The 20,250-nt window shown below is 44.7% G+C and overlaps 1 protein-coding gene across 2 annotated transcripts in view; it reads right to left on the bottom strand.

Moving 5' to 3' along the window:
* Positions 1-20,250, bottom strand: part of TAFA4 (TAFA chemokine like family member 4) — a 332,620-nt gene that overhangs the window by 172,751 nt on the left and 139,619 nt on the right. For both annotated transcript variants that reach the window (XM_088473439.1, XM_088473440.1), the window contains exon 3: positions 16,408-16,523. In XM_088473439.1, the coding sequence (XP_088329565.1) occupies positions 16,408-16,523 (116 nt within the window). The remainder of the gene's footprint in view (positions 1-16,407; positions 16,524-20,250) is intronic.

The following is a 20,250-nucleotide window of genomic DNA, read 5'->3' as shown; positions in this document are numbered from 1 at the left end:
AACCAACCAAAAACGCAGAACCTCACTCAGCTCCAAAAAGAGATGCAGAATGAGGCTATGAGGCTTCCTAACCCCCGCTGAGGTTCCTCCTAGCCATCTGCTGAAAAAAAAAAAACAACTCCTAGGTATGACTCTAAACGCGAAACCGAGGGGACCCAATAGCGATTGCAACTACATTAACTAAACCTTCTTTACCGAAATGAACGCTTCTAGCAACTCCCCCGAAATGCCACGCCCTCTCCATAGACAAGTGGCATAACCCTATCGAGGTATCGGGTTCTACATCCAAGTAATATATGCGCATAAGTAGACCTTACTAACGACGAACAAGGCCGGCAAGCAAAAAAGTAACTAAACCCTCGAAAAGTACACGAAATGAAACAGCCCACCGATAGACATCAGTCTACGTAATAGAGCTCTACTAATTTAATTCCCACACATCTAAAGGACTCGGGGTGAATGGGCAACAGCCGTAAAGCGGATTCTATATCCGCCTTAGCTAGTAGAGCCCTCCCCCCGAAACCTTGTACTATCTCCAGGGCGTTTTTTTTTTTTTTTTTTATAAACAGATTGGCAAACGACACGACAATCTGATGGGCATCATGCGTGGGAGCCCAACCCTTCTATCTGGGCAAGAGAGATGCTGTATCAACCCAAATCTACTCGGTTCCCTCTACGGTGCCGCCTTAAAGGCGGTGCACCTAAACTTTCAGAAAAGGGGGGGGATGCAAAAAGGTGGCCGCACATGCGCCCTAACCTGGCTTCCGCCTCCACCGTACACCTAACGACTTCCAGATGGACATGCGCTGATTTCAGAATCTTCCTAGAAAACCCAGATATCGCCCATGTCAAAGGTAAACACCAACCCACGCCAAAACCTTGCCCCCCCAAAAAAAGGCTGCTTCCTCCCCAAGGGGATAACGACCCAACCAACTCCTCAAAACCCCCAAATTACTCAGAAACGGCGCTTCATTGAACACCTCCGCGATGCTCGTTGCCCTATTCTCCTCAACCTGTTCCTGCGCCGCAGACCCCCTGCACATCTTGGCTGGGTGACCACTCCCGCAGAGCATGCAGATATGCCAATATCCACAGCCTGCCCCTCATGATGCTGCGTGTTATTACACGCGCAGCACGGCACGCAACTGATGCCCGCAGATCCAGGGCGGATCAGAAAAGGCTGCTTCAGACCAGCCGAGGAATCTGCAGGCGCGTTAGGCAGTTGATTGACTGCAAGCCAAACCTCGACGTCCTTGAAACCGAATTAAAATACTGCCACCCCCTCCTGCTGTGTCCTAAATGCGTCGTATTGCCGCCAAGCAGTACCTTTAGCTGACTAGTTTAAGCCGTGTACCATGTGCATGTATTTTAGCACATTCATAATACTCCCCAGGCCTGGATTTAAGGGGCGTGCCGCAAAAACATATACACGCGCCACCGAATTCTGGTAAGAACGACATGTCGCCTCCGCAACTACCCCAGCTGACTAAGTCCGATCCAAAGACCTACTTGCGTAATCCGCAACCGCAAACATATGCACAAATTTACTCTTCTTGATCTGCTCCCTAAATTTAGAACTTAAACCCTTAAGGATAGCCATATTCGCGCAGTGAACCTAATCTCCCGATGCATCCGGCACCTTAGTTGCCGACACTGTGTTAGACCTCTTATGGCTCCCCCGCTTTGCCTTAATTTTTATTTATTTATTTATTATTATTATTTATTTATTTTATTTTTTTGCGCAAAGTAACACTTGAGATTGCGCGGCCTATCAGATGAACTCGAAGAATCGCTAGAATCAGTGGAAGATAAATGTGCGCTGCGAAATGTAGAAAAACCATGCTCACCAGAAATTGCCGCCGAAGGACCAGACATTTCCTCCTGAGCGTTCGCCAACTGTCCCTCGCTGCATGGTGCGCCCACCACGATTTGACTCGCTGATACCACTGCATCATCCGTCTGCTGGACCTCGATAACGCGACTGGAAAGATCAGAAACTCCTACCTGGGGGCTTGAAACAGTAACTGGTGAATTGGACCGCACAGCAACTGTGCCTGCGGAATGGGGGATAGGGGGGGCAATGGGTGGCAGTGGGGGGCGTGGGCAGATTGCGGGGAAGGCAGGGGGGACAGAAGGGGGGGTTGCAGCATATGTGTAGTTTGGGAATATGCAGGTGCGGGGGCATGAGGCAGGGAAAAGGGGTGAAAAAACCTGATAGGAAGGTGCAAAAACCTTGTAAAAGGGGGTGAGGGTCTGGAGTTGCAGCAGGGGGTACACGGTACACGATGGTACACGGAAGGGGCAGGATGGTAAGGGGCAGTATATTTCAAGGGCATTCTGCGTGTAGTGTGGTGGTGTATAAATATGGGGACCTGTCCTACTGCTGAGCCAGAAACGGGGCGAAGGGGTATAACTCCCGCCCCTGGGTGCCGGCAAACAACAGGGGAAAGATTGCTGGGTTGGGCACCTGGGGCCTTGGAAAACCCTGTTACTAAAGAACAGCGGGGAGTGCTGGGGGGGGCCCTGCTCCTGGAGCAGAGGGGGCAAATGAAGGGGGGAACAGGACCAAGCAGGGCTCCCTGCGTAGGCCGAAAATATATAAAATGGCTGCCATGACCCTGTGGCCGGGGCCAACCGCCGGCGCAGGGAGCGGGCTGGCCGTGATCTGCGGTGCTGGGACGGGGGGCTGTGGCCACCTGAGCTACTCGCGGCGCCGCCAGAGAGCCAGACGGCCATGATCTGGGCCATGTGTGCGGGAGCGCAGACAGGCGCTTGGTCGCGGCCTATAGCAGGGCGCGCCCCGCTAAAAGGAAGCCACTGCGGTGAGAGGCGGCGGGGGGGAGGGCGTTGGCTGAACGGCGGGGCCTGGGAGTAACTGAGGGGGGTACTGGAAGGGGACGAGGGGGCCGCAGGGCGAGAGGCCTGGGAGCTTCCATAAGGCGGCGGGCGGGGGGTGGGGGGCGGCTGAACGGCTGGGCATGGCTGAGAAGATACTGGCAGGGGACAGGGGATGGATGAACACAAAACCCGGGGAGGGAGGAGGAAAATGTGGAACAGAGTCTGAAAGGAAGCAAAATAGATAAACAATAAAAGAAATACTGACAGGAGCTAGAGAGGGTGTAAGAAAAGGGTAGATAAATGAGGTATAAAATGCAGATGGGCAAGGGAAAGACAGGCAGATTAAATATAATATATAAATGACACTTAGCCAGCCTGGTTGAATAAACTGGAAAGAGGAAGATGGCTCCCTTCCCCAGACTATTTATATGGGACCTCTAAGCCCTCCCAGAAATCCTACCATAGGCTTATACTCCTCAAATGACCAATAACTAACCGCAACCCCCCTCCAGCTTTTAACCCTTAACTTACCTAACAAAATTACATATCAAACAGGGTGCTTATCTATCCTCAAACTTATTCAAGTATTCGGATGCATAGAGATAGAATTCCGATCGTAATGCTTATTCTGAGACTTTATGGCAATTCATTAATGAATTAATTTGTGACAAAGACACTCATGCTAGGTATTTAGAAATAAGATGTCAATTTCTGGAAAAGTACGAAAGTATGGAAATTGATATCCATGGTGGAGCGTCTATGTTGAGCCAAGCGTCTCGCGCCATATTGGGCGAAAATGCTAGGTAAATGAGAACATATCTATATGCAGATAATAGAATTTGTAGAAGGTGTATAGACCGGCGCACTGGTTAAAGTCTTAGAAACGTTTTGCACTGTTTGTGCAATAAATGTGTTAATGCAAAGTAAAGTCCATATAGTGCTAACACGTGTGACACTTTGATCCCTCTGGTGGAGGTGGCAGCAGTCTTCAGGGTTCCTGAATGGCAATCAGGATAAATAGGATCTGGAGATGGAATTGGGAAAAGGCATGTGCCTTATAGTGTAGTATTTCAAATAACAATGCACGTGCTCAAAATATATTGTGCGTACCAAATAATAAATCTTTAAGGCTTATCTGTGATTCTTTCACTGGGATTCCATATGGTGGGGTAGGTGTGGTCCTCCAAAAGATCAGGAAAACCTTAATAGGAGAGGCTCCAACAGAGCCAGATAAAATACTACACTATGGGACTGATTCAGAGCCGGACGCTCTGACCAGAGCGCTCGCTCTGAATCAGGGCCCTCCTCCATGAAAATGGAGCGGCCTCCTGGCCGCTCGTATAGCTGTGGGTGACCACCCACAGCATATGCGAGCGGCCAAAAAGATGGTCGCGATGGTCTTGACCATCGCGACCATCGGACTTGCGACGGAGACCCTGCGGTAGGGTCTCCCTGCCACAAGCCCTGGAGTGATTTTGGCTCCATCAGAGCCAAAATCACTCCCACTGACATCACTAGTGATGTCAGTGGGGCTGGCTTCAGACGGTAGGCGTTCCCATGGGAACGCCTCCGTCTGGCAGGCACGCCCCCGTCACGCCCACCAAAGGGGGCGTGCTGTCAATCAACATCGACAGCACGTCCCCTTTGGTGCGAGACCTGGAGCGATGGAAAGCCCGTCGCTCCCCGGGTCTCACGCATGCGCACGACGGAGCTCCCTCCGTCGTGCGCATGCGCAGTGGGGAACATCAACCTGCTTGCGAGCGTACTGCTGCTCGCGAGCGGGTCTGAATGACCCCCTATATTTGTATTCTATCTGGCTCTGTTAGAGCCTCTCCTATTAAGGTTTTCCTGATCTTTTGGAGAACCATATCTACCCCACCATATGGAATCCCAGTGAAAGAATCACAGATAAGCTTTAAAGATTTATTATTTGGTACGCACAATATATTTTGAGCACGTGCATTGTTATTTGAAATACTACACTATAAGGCACATGCCTTTTCCCAATTCCACCTCCATATCTATATGCAGCGTTATACACCTTGTGGTGCGCAATTTCTGCACTGTCAGCATATCCGCCTTCCTAACTATACAATATATTGCCAAGGCTACAGTAAGTATACAAAGCACTGGCCTGTAACTGACTCCATAAGATACTGATCCTTGCAGGTGACCTTCTCAATGCCCAAGGTCCCTACGGGTCTCGGCAGCGTTGCAAGTACTCAAATAGAAAATTCCAAATGGTATTCAAAAATAAGAGAAAGGTAGATGGCAAATGCATTTGTACTGTCAGTGCTTTTCCAGATGGCCATTTGGTAACAAATGAAGATGTCTATTTAAAACCAATAAAGTCAAATAGTATTACCGGTAACTTTGTCACATAGGCTTAGCAGGAGGTCACCTTGCCATTGTGTGAAAGTGTAGCTTTCAGTATTATGCTATGAAGATTAATAAAACCTGGATGACTGTGTATGTAATGCTGAAATGTGACTGAGAACAGCAGATCCTGAATGCAGAGAGCGATCTCTATTTATTGCAGCGTAACAGAAATCAATCAGATTGCACAAATGTATGAACTGGAAACATTCACCAATGACCTGTTTAATTATATTCACTGTGAAATATATCTTTAAAGAGGAAATATACAATTAGTATTGCTGTTATGAAATAACGTAAACAATTCATACTGATGCTCTGTTTGAAAATGTACAATATGCAATCCTAAACCTATCCTCAAATAGCGGCAAACAGCACTGAGTGCGTGCCACAGACTTTGCAACTAAGCCGCGTAATACGTCCCCTTACATACTGTACCTGAAACTATGGTCCTGATTCATAGGCGCTTGCTCTGAATCAGGGCAGATTCTTTAAAAAAAAAATCCGCCTCCAGACCGCTCGCATAGCTGTGGGTGACCACCCACAGCTTGTGCGGGCGGCCTGGCGATAGTCACGAGTATCGCGACCATCGGGCTTGTGACGAGACCCTTGTGGTAGGGTCTCATCCACCGCAAGCCCCAGTGAACTTCCTGCTCTAATAGAGCAGGAAGTTCACTACTGACATCACGTGTGATGTCAGTAGGGCCGCCCTCAAACGTCAGGCGTTGCTTCGGGAACGCCTCCATTTGGCCAGCCATCTCCCCGACCTGCCTACAAAACGGGGCGAGCTGTCGATCAACATCGACAGCTGCCCCGTTTTGCTGCGAGCCCCCGAGCGAGTGAAGTTCTCACTCGCTCCAGGGCTCGTGCGTGCGCACTGCCCGACCATCGACCCGCTTACGAGCGCTGTGCACTCGCGAGCGGGTCTGAATCAAGCCCTATGTGTCTTATTTGCGATGTTATTGTAACAAAATTACAATGCACGGGTACCCTGGATATTGGTACTGACAGTGCGTGCAGCTGCTGTGTGCGACTCAGGGTTGTGTACGGGTTGCCGATGCTCAGAATCCTGGCGGTCAGAATTCCGGCGTCGGCATCCCGATAGGGTTAGGATACCGACACCTGTCGGTAAGTATCCTAAACCTACCCCTAAGCCTAACCCTCCGTCCCCGCACCATAAACCTAACCTACGCCCCTTGTGTCTAAACCTGACCCTCTCCCCCTAGTGCCTAACCCTCCCCTCCCTAGTGCCTAACCCCTAACCCTCCCCCTAAACCCACCACTCACCGTCTGGATGCCAGAGGTCGAGATGCCGACTGCCGGAATTTAAACTACATCCCAGACTCATTCGCTAACCTAGATAAAAGGCAAAAGATTAAGGACTAATACGAGTGTGCCCCTGAATGCATCGCGCCACACATTGTGCTACGCTTAGTTGTGCTTAATCTGCGATTTTATGCTAATCCATCCTCCTCTTAGGAGATGTTTGAAATTCGAACTGAAGTAAAATGATAATTGAGGGAATTCCATCTGGAACACTTAAGGCCATTGTTGAAACATGTGGAATTCTGCCGCCAAATCCTGAATTAAGTAAATATTTTGCAGGACAGTTTTCAAAGTTTCGCTCAACTCTGTTTAAAACACAACATCTGACCCACTGCGGACAGACTGGATCGCACATTCCTACAGTGTGCTGAAGACGCCATGATTTATCCAATGAGCAATCACGTACAGTAATACTTCATAAATAGCTGCTGCATCTGATTACAGTTACCAAGAAAAGAATATACAGTTCCTGACACGAAAGCTTATATACTTTTTATATGGATCCACTAGTAGGAAGCCTCTTTAAAGAAGAGGATTAGTTTTTTGCTGCTCGGCCATCTGTGTGCACAGTATAATGGTGGGATTCAAGTGTTTTTGGGTGCCCGTAGCTCGTCGGGAGCTCTTCAATTGTTTGTGCCAAATACTTATCCCGGATTTCTGCTGGCAGCCTCCTGAGGTGCGAGCAGAAATCCCACCGAAGTAGGACTTTTGGGCGCCTTAATCTTATCGTGGCTAATCCTCTGCATTTTGGCTGCGTCATCCTGAGATAAGTGATGGACACCCACAGCACAACAACTGAATAATGCCCGTCACTTTAGACAAGAGCTCTGGACCCAGGAAAACTATTGAATTCCCCCCTAAGACTCTCAATGTATGATAAACATTTACAATAAGATCAGCATCAGTCCACAAATTGTAGATACCATTCGGCAAATAGAGATGAATGTCAACAAACTATGCAATGTATTAGGATTTGAAATCATTTTCTCGTTTCGGCTGTAAAAAATAAATAAATACCACGCTGCAGACATACAGCCATTTTAAAGTGGATCAAATTCCTTGTTAACAGCATCTATTGTTGCCAAAGGACAAAACAGAAGCACACATTATTACAGTACTTTTTGTCTCTCAGCAGAATTTAAACATGCTTAAATAATATATTAAATAAAACATTGGACTGTACAAGTAACTAAAAGCAGCCAGTGATAAGACATATTGTGCTTCATAAAATTACAAATGACTCATAATTTTAATTAGCAAAAACAGTATTATGATTTCAATGGCGAAGCCGTTCAGCTTTTTTTTAGGACATTTTTTGCCTTGCAGAGCCCTCTAGTGGACGTTAGTAAAATTTCAGCTTCTAGCATTTGGAACATAAAAGCCAGTGCTTCTCATACTCAACATATTTACTAAAGTGCGGATTTACTAAATTGGAGATGTTGCCCATAGAAGCCAATCAGATTCTATATATTATTTTCTAGAAGTCACTAGATAAATGATAAGTAAAATCTTTTGTAAACCTACACTTTAGTAAATAATATAAATATAACTATTTCAACAGCCTATACTGTATGATACATAGATCCCTGCAGTTGTTGCAATCATTTCTACTGAAATCATTAACTGTAAAACATTTTTACCACTTCCCTGGCAGAGTCAAATGGGATGTGACCATAGGCAGGCAGGTGGGCATGCTATGTTCAAGCTGACGAAGGGGGGTGTGGGGGAGTATATGGGAAATGGTGTTTGCCCAACATCCACTTATAACTAAGTACTATACAACTGATATCTCCAGTGCTCAATAAGTAAAGTAATAAAAGTTGCAACATGCAAGTTGCTCTCATCCAGTACACATTATGTAAATTTGTTCTTGTGTCTACTCTGTGTTACCCCACTGGTATTGTACACATGTTCTAAACTGTCACCCGGACAACAGGACATTTTTGTAAGCAAGCTACATTACCGGGAAAGGCTTAGTTTTCAGGTATGACATCACCGCATTTCCCAGCATTCTCCTTGCCCTCAGCACATCTGCACTCAGCACACATGATTCACAAGGACAAATGGGCTAAACCATTTGTAACCAATTGCAACCAATCAGAAGTTAGCTTTCATTAGTCCACTTGACTACGCGGCTACAAGCTGTTATCCGATTGGTCACTAGTGGTTATAGTACATCACTGTGCTTTTCACAATGTAATCAAATAAGTCCATGGGAGAGATGTATCAAGCCTTGGAAAGAGATAAAGTGGAGAAAGAGGGGGATATTTATCATAACTTGGAGAGAGATAAAGTACCAACCAATCAGCTCCTAACTCATTTAAAATGACAGTTACTGGAGCTGATTGGTTGGTACTATATCTCTTCACTTTATCTCTTGCCAGGCTTTGATAAATCTCCCACATAGTACCAACCAATCAGTTTCTAAAGCTGGGTACACATTAAATGATAAGTGTACCCCGCGATCCGATGGGCGACTGCCGACATATTTGGTGGCCGGTTCACATTAGACGATCTGGTGCCCGACCGCCTGATATGTCGGCCCCTTCCTCATCCCGCTGCATGGGGTCATAAGTCTCTTTGTCAGATTGAGCTGCATGTAGGGCCAGACTGACAACCTGAAAACCAAACGGGAGGATGCATTCCTATATTGGACTATGAGCTGAAAGGACACGTTGGAATTATGAGTAATGAAGATGATAATAGAAACTTATCCTGATACTTTATTGATTATGGACCACAAATAAAAAGATTAAATGATCATGACACCCAGAATTAAGATGGACAATGGACCTGTTGACTAGAGACTCTTATGAACTATAATGAACTACTTTATACCTCTAAAGTGAAGACTCTGCATTTTCTCGTCACGTATACCAGTAATTTTTCTCTGGACTTGCTTTATTTGCCCACTCACCTGGACACCCCCATTATCTCATCACCTTCTTAATTCTTAATTATGTACATCCTTTTCATTAATTATTGTAAATGGAGTGCATAAAATATATTGTAAAGTAATGAAGGATTAGGATATCTCACTGATAAGTCAATATGCATGGTCCACGTCTGTGCACACAATCTTGTGACTGGTCCGTCTGAATAAATCTGCCTTTGTTTCACTACATGCTGTCTTGATGAAGATTTGATTTTATCAAGTGGGGGCTCATCCAGGATCCATCGCGTCGCCGCACTAGACTCATGCTTCACATTGTAAGAGGGTAACCGGATCCGTACCCATCAGCTCTCTGGCAGATGAAGCTAAAGAGGAGGCTGACCTGACCCCAGCTCTGGAATAGCTGTTCCAAGGAAAGTAAGCCTGGTCATGACTAGGGTAGAAAGGATGGAGAATGAGAGGGCCTGGAATACAGGTTTTCTCCATCCAAAGGTGAAGAAAGGGAAATGTGATTGGCGCTTTATAGAATTGGCACTTACTGCTTGTTTGATTATAGTCATGTGGATGGCAGGAATCCTTACATATTACATCCTTATTAGGATGATGGGTATTAGGGGAGTACAAGAGACCCTTAGTGTGGTGATAAGCAGGGTGGTAGAGCATCCAGGAAAGAAACCCGAGGCTCTGGTAACCTTTGACCCCTATCCACTCACCAAAATATCAGGGGAAGTTGAAGGAAAAGAGAGGCCAGAGAACATGGGCCTCAGGAAAGATGCCAAGGGTTGCCTAGAATTCCCCACTGTATATGTAAATATTGTGGTCCAAATCCAGAGTTGCGATGTATAAAGTGGTGTAGGGAGGAGACACCTGTGTGGGGAAGGATGACACGAGAAGCCTCCCTCATGGAAAGTAAAGATTGTCACAAAATGGCAAATGTATTCAGGTGTATATGAAGAAATTGTGGTAGAATTCCTGCAAATGAATGTATTATTTGGTGTTATGAAATGGATGGAGGAGTACTTGATACCAGCACCGAAAGTCGGGTAAAACGGTTGGCCACCCATAACAATGCTGATTTAGAATATCCTTTCGAAAGTTATAATCCAATTGCTAGGGCCAGTGCATATGGGAAAAATACATTTGTTGAACTAGCCACGACGGCTGCTGACAGTGATTCCTTTTGTGTAGCTCCTCCTATGCACGTCGTAGCAGCTTACAAAACTTGTTTCATTTGTATCCCCATGTCAGTGAAAGTATTAATTGACATAAGCGTATTGGAAGATAAAAATCTTACGTTCGAGGGTATAACCTTTGATTTGATAGGAACAACGCATCCCCAAGAAAACGCACAGAGGTTCCATCTTTCAAAATATAAAATTGAGTTACAGCCCAGTATATTTGAGGACCATTGTTGGAACATCACCAGTAAAACTAGATTGCCTCTAGCTCTAGGGAATACGGAGAATTGCATACTGATTGTTGAAGCCAGCTACATATCTTTGGACATGTATATGCCAAAAGGCATAGTCTTTGTGTGTGGGGATATAGCATACTCTTATTTTCCTGCCAATGGTACTGGTGTATGTTATTTAGGAAGGTTGACTTTTGTAGCAGCTCACTCTAACATTACAAAGTATGACATTTTCTTCAGGGACAAAAGATCTCTGGGCCTGATTCAGAGCCGGACGCTCTGACCAGAGCGCTCGCTCTGAATCAGGGTCCTCCTACCTATTTTTGGAGCGGCCTCTTGGACGCTCGCATAGCTGTGGGTTACCACCCACAGCTTATGCGAGCATCCATGATGATGGTTGCGATGGTCAAGACCATCGCGACCATCGGGCTTGCGACGAGACCCTGCGGTAGGGTCTCGTTGCCGCAAGCCCTGGAGTGATTTTGGCTCTATCAGAGCCAAAATCACTCCCACTGACATCACTAGTGATGTCAGTGGGGCCGGCCCCAGAAGGTAGGCGCTCCCATGGGAACGCCTCCGTCTGGCAGCCACACCCCCGGCACGCCCACCAAAGGGGGTGTGCTGTCACTCACCATCAACAGCACGCCCCCTTTGGTGCGAGACCCCGAGTGACGGCTTCCTCGTCGCTCGCCGGGTCTCGCGCATGTGCACGACAGAGCTCCCTCCGTCGTGCGCATGCGCATTTGGGTACCATCGACCCGTCTGAATGAGACCCTCTGTCCCCCAGCTGTAGATCAGATCTAGCTTTATTGTCACCATCACAATTTATAGCTCTAGCCGCCTCTCTGGTAGGAGTTCCAGGCCTTAGCCTGTATAATACCAGAGTAATCAATTGTATTGCGTGTGGATTAGCCAAAACCATAAATGCCACTAGTACTGCCATTGCCTATATAATGAAGAACTAAGGGAAGTTAGAGAAGGAATGCTACAACATAGAGTGACTATTGATTACTTACTACTGAAGGCTGGGAGTGGTTGTGAGCAAGTTAAGGGAATGTGCTGTTTTAATATCTCTGATAATTATAACCCAATAGAGAAGAAAATTCAGGATCTACAAAGTATACAAAAACATTTAAATCAAGGAAGTGAGTGGGACCCTTTTGGGTGGTTGGGACAAGGTATGTCAAGGTGGCTCACCTGTATCCTTTATTATATAGGTTATTTTCTTGTAATTGCTTTCCTCATCTATCTGGGAGTCAGGTGTATTCCAGTGATTCTACGTCGTTGTTCCAAAATAGGAAAGCCCAACAGGAAGAAGGTAGTCCAGGTGATGGCAATGAAACCTGTGACTACATATTCTCCAGTAGCCACATAGAGGGGTATTCAATATGAAACGTTAACTTCACTGTCGAAGTTAACGTTTCATATCGGAGTTTTTACCTGCGTTAAAGTATCGGGCGTGCTCCCGCTTATCCCCGTATTCAATATAAAATTAACGAAAACGGGAACCTCCGAAGTTGGATTTGCGTAAACTTACGAATTTTTCCTTAAAAAAATTGTAAGACCCCCCTAAAGTTGTAAAAACATGGGGGATCACTATGGGTACCCCCGTTTTAGCCTTTAAATGAAACTCGGGGGTTTAAATAGCCGCAGCAGGTGTTTTTTTCCCGACATTGAAGAAGTGATGCAGAAGAGCACTTAGGTTATTTTTTTCGTTTTTTTAAGTGGTCCCATCAAATTTGGAGTACATGAAAATGGGTACTAGCATATTTTTAAGTCCCTAAAGTAAGTTTTTAAAAATTCTGCATTTGTGCACCTGTCGCTATAATTCTATTCTAGAAAACACCTGCCGCATACAGTACTTGCAGAACAGCCCTGAACCTATTTCCCTATTTTTAAACAATTTTTTCCCATTTTTTTTTCACCCCAATTTTTTTATTAATTTTTTTGGGGTGTCCCTACTTTTTTTAAAAACTTTTTTTGACACAGTTCCTTTTTAAATGTCATTCCCAGGGGTGCAGGCTATTTTTTTTAAGCCTGCACCCCTAAATCCCAATTCTGCACTTTTTTTCGACACCTATTCAATGGTGAAAAATGATCCCCGTTTTTTATCAAAGACTTTTCAAAACTGCGATAAGTCTTTGAAATTGAATACGGTGTAAAACTAAAACCTGCGATAATGACGTCATAAGTGCGATATTAACGCAAAAACGATGTTATCGCTCCCATATTGAATACCCCTGTTAGTTGTAAATATTAGGATTGAGGTACATTTTTTCTTTTCCCCTGTTTCCTGCTTATTTCTTACACACACACCTACCAGGTAATTTTTCTAAAAGTAGTGCCTCCTCTGGGAAACATGAGGATGAATAAAGAAACATCACATCCACTGTCGCTCCTATTCTTTTACTATATCCTGGGGAAGATGGTGCGCCCCTCACCATCGCCATGACTCGGGAGTGAATCAGGCATAGCCACTCAGGTATAGTACTATCTCCTATAATACTCTAATTTCCTCTTTCTATCTCACAAAGAAATAAGAAGTATTTTAATTTGATAATTATGGTGTTAAGATAGGTAACAACAGGGTGGACTGTTAAGTTTAAAATAAAATACTCCTGTATTGCGCTTAAATAACTATGAAGTATGTGAATGTATGTGAATGCATTAAACTGTCTTTAGATGATTATTGCAGTGACCACAAAAGCTTTGGAATGGGTTAACCATATTAACCATATAATAAGAAATGATTTCATTCCTATATTGGACTATGAGCTGAAAGGACACGGTGGAAATATGAGTAATGAAGATGATAATAGAAACTTATCCTGATACTTTATTGATTATGGACCACAAATAAAAAGATTAAATGATCATGACACCCGGAATCAAGATGGACAATGGACCTGTTGACTAGAGACTCTTATGAACTATAATGAACTACTTTATACCCCTAAAGTGAAGACTCTGAATTTTCTCGTTACGTATCCCAGTAATTTTCCCCTGGACTTGCTTTATTTGCCCACTGCCCTGGACACCCCCATTATCTCATCACCTTCTTGTCACTCCCCCCTGATAACGTATTCACCAATCACGTTTCTGTAATGTGATGTATTGCAATGTAATTATGTACACCCTTTTCATTAATTATTGTAAATATAGTGCATAAAATATATTGTAACCTAATGAAGGATTAGGATATCTCACTGATAAGTCAATGTGGATGTTCCACGTCTGTGCGCACAATCTTGTTACTGGTCCGTCTGAATAAATCTACCTTTGTTTCACTACAAGCTGTCTTGATGAAGATTTGATTTTATCAATAGATAGATAGATAGATAGATAGATAGATAGATGATAGATAGATAGATGATAGATAGATAGACAGACAGATAGATAGATAGATAGATAGATAGATAGATAGATAGATAGATAGATAGATAGATAGAAACAGCTTACACATGATTTAGGACCACTACAGTAAAATATACCACTCAGCTTATGACGGGTTCACACACTGACTGACACAGACACACACCTCTAGCACTAAAAAACATTAATGCAGCAGGCAAATAAATACAGCCAAAAGTGACCCTTATACAGTAGTGGACCCCCTATGCAGTGCCCACAGTAGTGCCCCTTATACAGTGCCCTCAGTAGTGCACCTAATACAGTGCCCCCAGTAGTGGTTCCCCCTATGCAGTGCCCCTTATACAGTGCCCCCAGTAGTAGCCCCCCTATGCAGTGCCCCCAGTCGTGGTCCCCCTATGCAGTGCCCACCGTAGTGTCCCCAGTAGTGGCCCCCTCCTATGCATTACCCCCAGTAGTACCCCTTATGTAGCGCCCCCAGTAGTAGTCCTCCCTATGCAGTGCCCCTTACATATATGGAACAAAGACAATTAAAAAAAACGCACTTCCCTGAATCCCTGCGCCTACCGCTGTCCGCCCCTCCATCCACCCAACCAGCTCTGCACTATGGGAGAGACATCATGACGTATCTCCCATCACCCGCTGCGGGAGCCGGAAGGTGGAGCTCATGAGTGAGCTCCAGGCCGGCTACAGCAGTGGGTGCAGCCGGGTGGTACGAGTGTACTACCCATCGTCGTCGTCGGAGTGCTTGTTACTGTGTAGTGCTAGCCGCACTCACAGCGGTGGAAAGGGGTTCTGGGTACTCAGAAACCCCCCCTGCGTGCGCGTGTGCGATCCATCGTGTGATGTGTACCCAGCTTTACTGTCATTGTTCAAACAAAGCCTGTAAAATTACAGTTAGAAGCTGATTGGTTGGTTCTATAGCTCTTCACCTTTATCTCTCGCTGAGCTTTGAGAAATTTCCCACATAGTACCAACCAATCAGTTTTCTGTCATTGTTCAAACACAGTCTGTAAAATGACAGTTAGGAGCTGATTGGTTGGTACTTTATCTCTGTCCACTTTATCTCTCTCCAAGGTTTGATACATCCTCCATATGTCTATTTTTTTTCTTGTCCCATTTTAAGACTATTGGAGCAAGTTAAGCGATTTCAGCCACCATTACCAGCAGTGCATTATATAATATATATTGTTGGAATTTTGTTCAGGTGCATGGACTGATGGGATTGACCACAAATTTATTGGACATCAGTGCCCAAAAATACTCTTAGTAAATCAGGTAACCTTTATCATAACTGGATGAAATAATTATAGAAAATAATTTTGAAAAATCATTTGATAAAAATAAACACAACATTACTAAAGTGTTAACTGACATTTGAGGCCTATGTATCAAAGCTTGATGAGAGAGAAAATTGTGAGCTATAACTCACACACCAATCAGCTTCTAACTTACATGTTATAAGCTGTGTTTGAAAAATGACAGTTAGGAGCTGATTGGTTAATACTTTTTCTCTCACAGTTTTAGCTCTCATCAAGCTTTAATAAATAGGCCCCAAAATTCCAAAACCTTATTTTCCACAAAAATGGTGAAAAAAACAACTTTTGCAAGATTGTGCATTGCGTCATTCCATTGTGCTTTGGAAACTCTAGTGAAGGAAATGGGCTAAATGTAATACTGGCATCGTCTTCAATGCTGTACATGCATTATGCTAAGTCATTCCCCATCTGGGAGCGGAGTCTAATACAGTATGTGGCTGAGATCATTACACTAAGAAATTATACTAAATAATTCAGCTGCGGGCTCCATATTACAAGAGCAGAAGAGTTTCTACTTTAAAAATAAACTCAATAAACAGGTAAAAATAAACGGGTAACATTTGACAAAGAAAAAATACATTAAGAAACAACGTTTGTGGGGGTTTTTTATATCACTTTGGGGGGATGAAATAGGAGCAGAAACAAATGAAAAAGATAAAACACAATGACAGCCTCCTACTAGAAAAGCGACTGTTTATCGGAAATAAAAGGAGAACATTACGTCTTAAATTTGTGGCATAATATTGGGAGGCGTGATTGCAAGTGCAGGAAATTGTCAACAGCCTCATGAATTACCAGTGGCTAAAAAAAAATGGACATGTTATTAGAACTTATTAATTGGTCTCAGCAGTCGGTAATGAGTTTAACATTCGTACCTGTTTGCCCTCGGGAATGGAGGCTCGAGGCTGACAACAGTTTACAGCACACCATAAAGACATAGGCCAAAATGAGCCAGTGAGTCAGGAGCATTGATTTGGCATAGAATCTCATCCTGAAGGCAAAATAGTAAAAAAAAAAAGAAAGAAAAGAAAAAAGAAAGTTATAATAGAGTCAATGAATAATACAGACATTGTACTATGAAGAAAGGAACAAGACGTCAGGTTGAAATAAGTAGCTAAAACAGAATAATAAACAGTAATTTTAAGTAACTTGAGTGATGGGAGGAATTGACAGTGTATTAATGCTCGCCGAAAGCTTTTGCAGTGAAGGAGCTGGACGGGAGCCATTTTGTGCTCCCACGCAGCAGCGGAGAGCCTGTCTGGAAGGTAGTGCTCTGTCAAACGTTATAGTGTAGGGGTGTAAGAGAGGTTAGGACTCATTTCCAATTTCAAAGAAGATGCCGGATATTTTCTTTCCGCTATTAGGTGTTGTAGCACTGATAAGGAGACGGGAAGATGAACTGGGTGTGTGTGTGTGGATGTCACTCTCTTTCTAAGCTGCAAAGAAAATGTCTAGATCCATGGATCTTGCACTTAAAATGTTAGAGAGTTCTTACAAGAGCTGGTAAATGAACTCAAAGTTAGAGTTCTACCCTGGGACTGGACCGCTACAGTCATTGGTGGAACCAGGGCCGTAACTAGGGGGTGCGAGCAGTGCCGTTGCACAGGACGCAGGGACCTGGAGGCCGCACCGTCACTCCTCCATGGCACATGCATGTGGCTCGCAGGGTGCCTGTAGTGGCACCCTGCAGCCAGCAGCACTGCCTTGAGCTAGTGTGGAGCTACCCTGAGCGCCAGTGCTCTACTTCCTAGAGCTGCCGCCTCCGCCTCCTAAGCATGACGGCATGGGTAGAGGGTGGGGCTCTAGCCCTGGGTGTAACTGTCATGGGTGCAGGGGGTGTAGTCTCTACATGGCCCCGGACGTGAGCTGGCAAATGTAGCGCTGCCTGAGCCCTTCACTTTTCTCTACAAAGAACAGAGAGGAAGCCTCTTCTCAGGCATATGCATAGTGGTTGCTGGGGCTGCATGCTAAGGGAGGAGGCCCCTTTTCTGTTCAACTCTGAGCAAAGCTGCCCAGGAGGCTACAAGGCAATTGTTGGGCACCACCTTAATTTGCTAAGTACCAGGGACTACACCAAAATATCACTATAAGCCTCTAAATGATCATGCCTTTCCCTCAGTCTGCCATACTTTCACCTGCGCTATTTGTGAAACATTCAGCGAGTTACTAGACCCAAACAATTATCTTAGGCCCTGTGCAAATGGCACTTTTAAGGTGAGTCCAATACGTCGCAGTAAGGTGTTTTTAAAATATTTTGTGAACATACAGGGGGAGAGGTTTCAAGCCTTGGGGAGAGATAAAGTGGAGAAGTTGCCCAAACCAACCAATCAGCTTCTAACTGTCATTTATCTAGCACACTTATAAGCTGATTGGATGCTATGGGCAACTACTCAATTTATCTCTCTCCAAAGCTTGGTACATCTCCCCTACAGTGATCTATTGCTCTGTCAGAGCTGTTAAATGTTCTTCATTTCCAAGGACAAACACAGATTTGAAAGATTTGTCTCAAGAGATTATTATTCTAGAATTGTCCCTATTTGTCAGTCCTGACAGCAGACACAATAACATTCCTCTTTTTCTCCTTTATACAGTAGATACAGGTCAAGCCTTCCATTTCTATCCTCTTGGCTCATAAGTTAATATTTATTGAAGAGTATTTATAAAGTTATGTTATTATCAAATTCACTAAAAATGATGTCATGGGGTCTGTAGTCCTCCCTGGTCCACTGACACTAATTTTCAGGGACGCCGAAAGGAGGGGGAAGAGGGTACTACTTACCTGGGGCCAGGCTGGTTGTAGGGGCCCCACTGCCCTGCCCACTACCGCTGGCCGCGCCTGTATCACAGTGCAGCTGCAGAGGCACATTGGACAGTGAAGGAGCAGAGCCTGCTCTCATTGCTCGATGTGCCGCTGTGGCTACAGTGCTATACAGGCTTGGTCAGCGGTAGTGGGCAGAGGGTAGGTTATGGGTGGGGGCAATCGCCCCTAAGTGTGACTTCACTTAAGGAAGCCGCTGTCTGCACCTTCAGCAGTATGTCTGTCATCAGAAGGTTGGAGCTCACCGCAACAGAGGTGAGCTTAATGAGCCATTGTGTGGCATAATTATGGGGCAAAGTGTGGCATAATTATAGGGCACTGTGTGGCATCATTATGGGGCACCATGTGGCATAATAATGGGGCACTATGTGGCATAATTATGGGGTACTGTGTGACATAATTATGGAGCACAGTGTGGTATAATTATGGAGCACTATGTGGCATAATTATGGGGCAATGTGTGGCATAATTATGGGGTAATGTGTGGCATAATTATGGAGCACTTTGTGGCATAATTATGGGGCACTGTGTGGCACAATGATGGGGTACTGTGTGGCATAATGATGGGGCACTATGTGACATAATGATGGGGCAATGTGTTGCATAATTATGGGGTACTGTGTGGCATAAAAAAAGAGCACTGTGTGGCATAATTATAGGGCACTGTGTAGCATAATTATGGGGCAATGTGTGGCATAATTATGGGGTACTGTGTGACATAATTATGGAGCACAGTGGGGTATAATTATGTGGCACTATGTGGCATAATTATGGGGCAATGTGTGGCATAATTATGGGGCACTGTGTTGCATAATTATGGGGCACTGTGTGGCATAATTATGGGGCACTATGTGGCATAATTATGGAGCACTGTGTGGCATAATTATGGGGCAATGTGTGGCATAATTATGGGGTACTGTGTGGCATAATGATGGGGTACTATGTGGCATAATTATGGAGCACTGTGTGGTATAATTAAGGGGCACTGTGTGGCATAATTATGGGGCACTGTGTGGCATAATTATGTGGTACTGTGTGGCATAATTATGGAGCACTGTGTGGCATAATTATGGGACAATGTGTGGCATAATTATGGGCAATGTGTGGCATAATTATGGGGCACTATGTGGCATAATTATGGAGCACTGTGTGGCATAATTATGGGACAATGTGTGGCATAATTATGGGGTACTGTGTGGCATAATGATGGGGTACTGTGTGGCATAATTATGGAGCACTGTGTGGTATAATTAAGGGGGCACTGTGTGGCATAATTATGGGGTACTGTGTGACATAATTATGGAGCACAGTGTGGTATAATTATGGAGCACTATGTGGCATAATTATGGGGCAACGTGTGGCATAATTATGGGGTAATGTGTGGCATAATTATGGAGCACTTTGTGGCATAGTTATGGGGTGCTGTGTGGCACAATGATGGGTCACTGTGTGGCATAATTATGGGGCACTATGTGGCATAATGATGGGGCAATTTGTGGCATAATTATGGGGTACTGTGTGGCATAAAAAGAGAGCACTGTGTGGCATAATTATAGGACACTGTGTGGCATATTTATGGGGCAATGTGTGGCATAATTAGGTAGCACAGTGGGGTATAATTATGGGGCACTATGTGGCATAATTATGGGGCAATGTGTGGCATAATTATGGGGCACTGTGTGGCATAATTATGGGGCACTGTGTGGCACAATTATGGGGCACTATGTGGCATAATTATGGAGCACTATGTGGCATAATTATGGGGTACTGTGTGACATAATTATGGAGCACAGTGTGGTATAATTATGGAGCACTATGTGGCATAATTATGGGGCAATGTGTGGCATAATTATGGGGTAATGTGTGGCATAATTATGGAGCACTTTGTGGCATAATTATG

This window comes from Taudactylus pleione, unplaced genomic scaffold (assembly GCF_031769625.1).
Source record: "Taudactylus pleione unplaced genomic scaffold, aTauple2 ptg000135l, whole genome shotgun sequence".
In the NCBI taxonomy this organism is placed as follows: Eukaryota; Metazoa; Chordata; class Amphibia; order Anura; family Myobatrachidae; genus Taudactylus; species Taudactylus pleione.
This window is presented reverse-complemented; position numbering and strand designations above follow the sequence as displayed.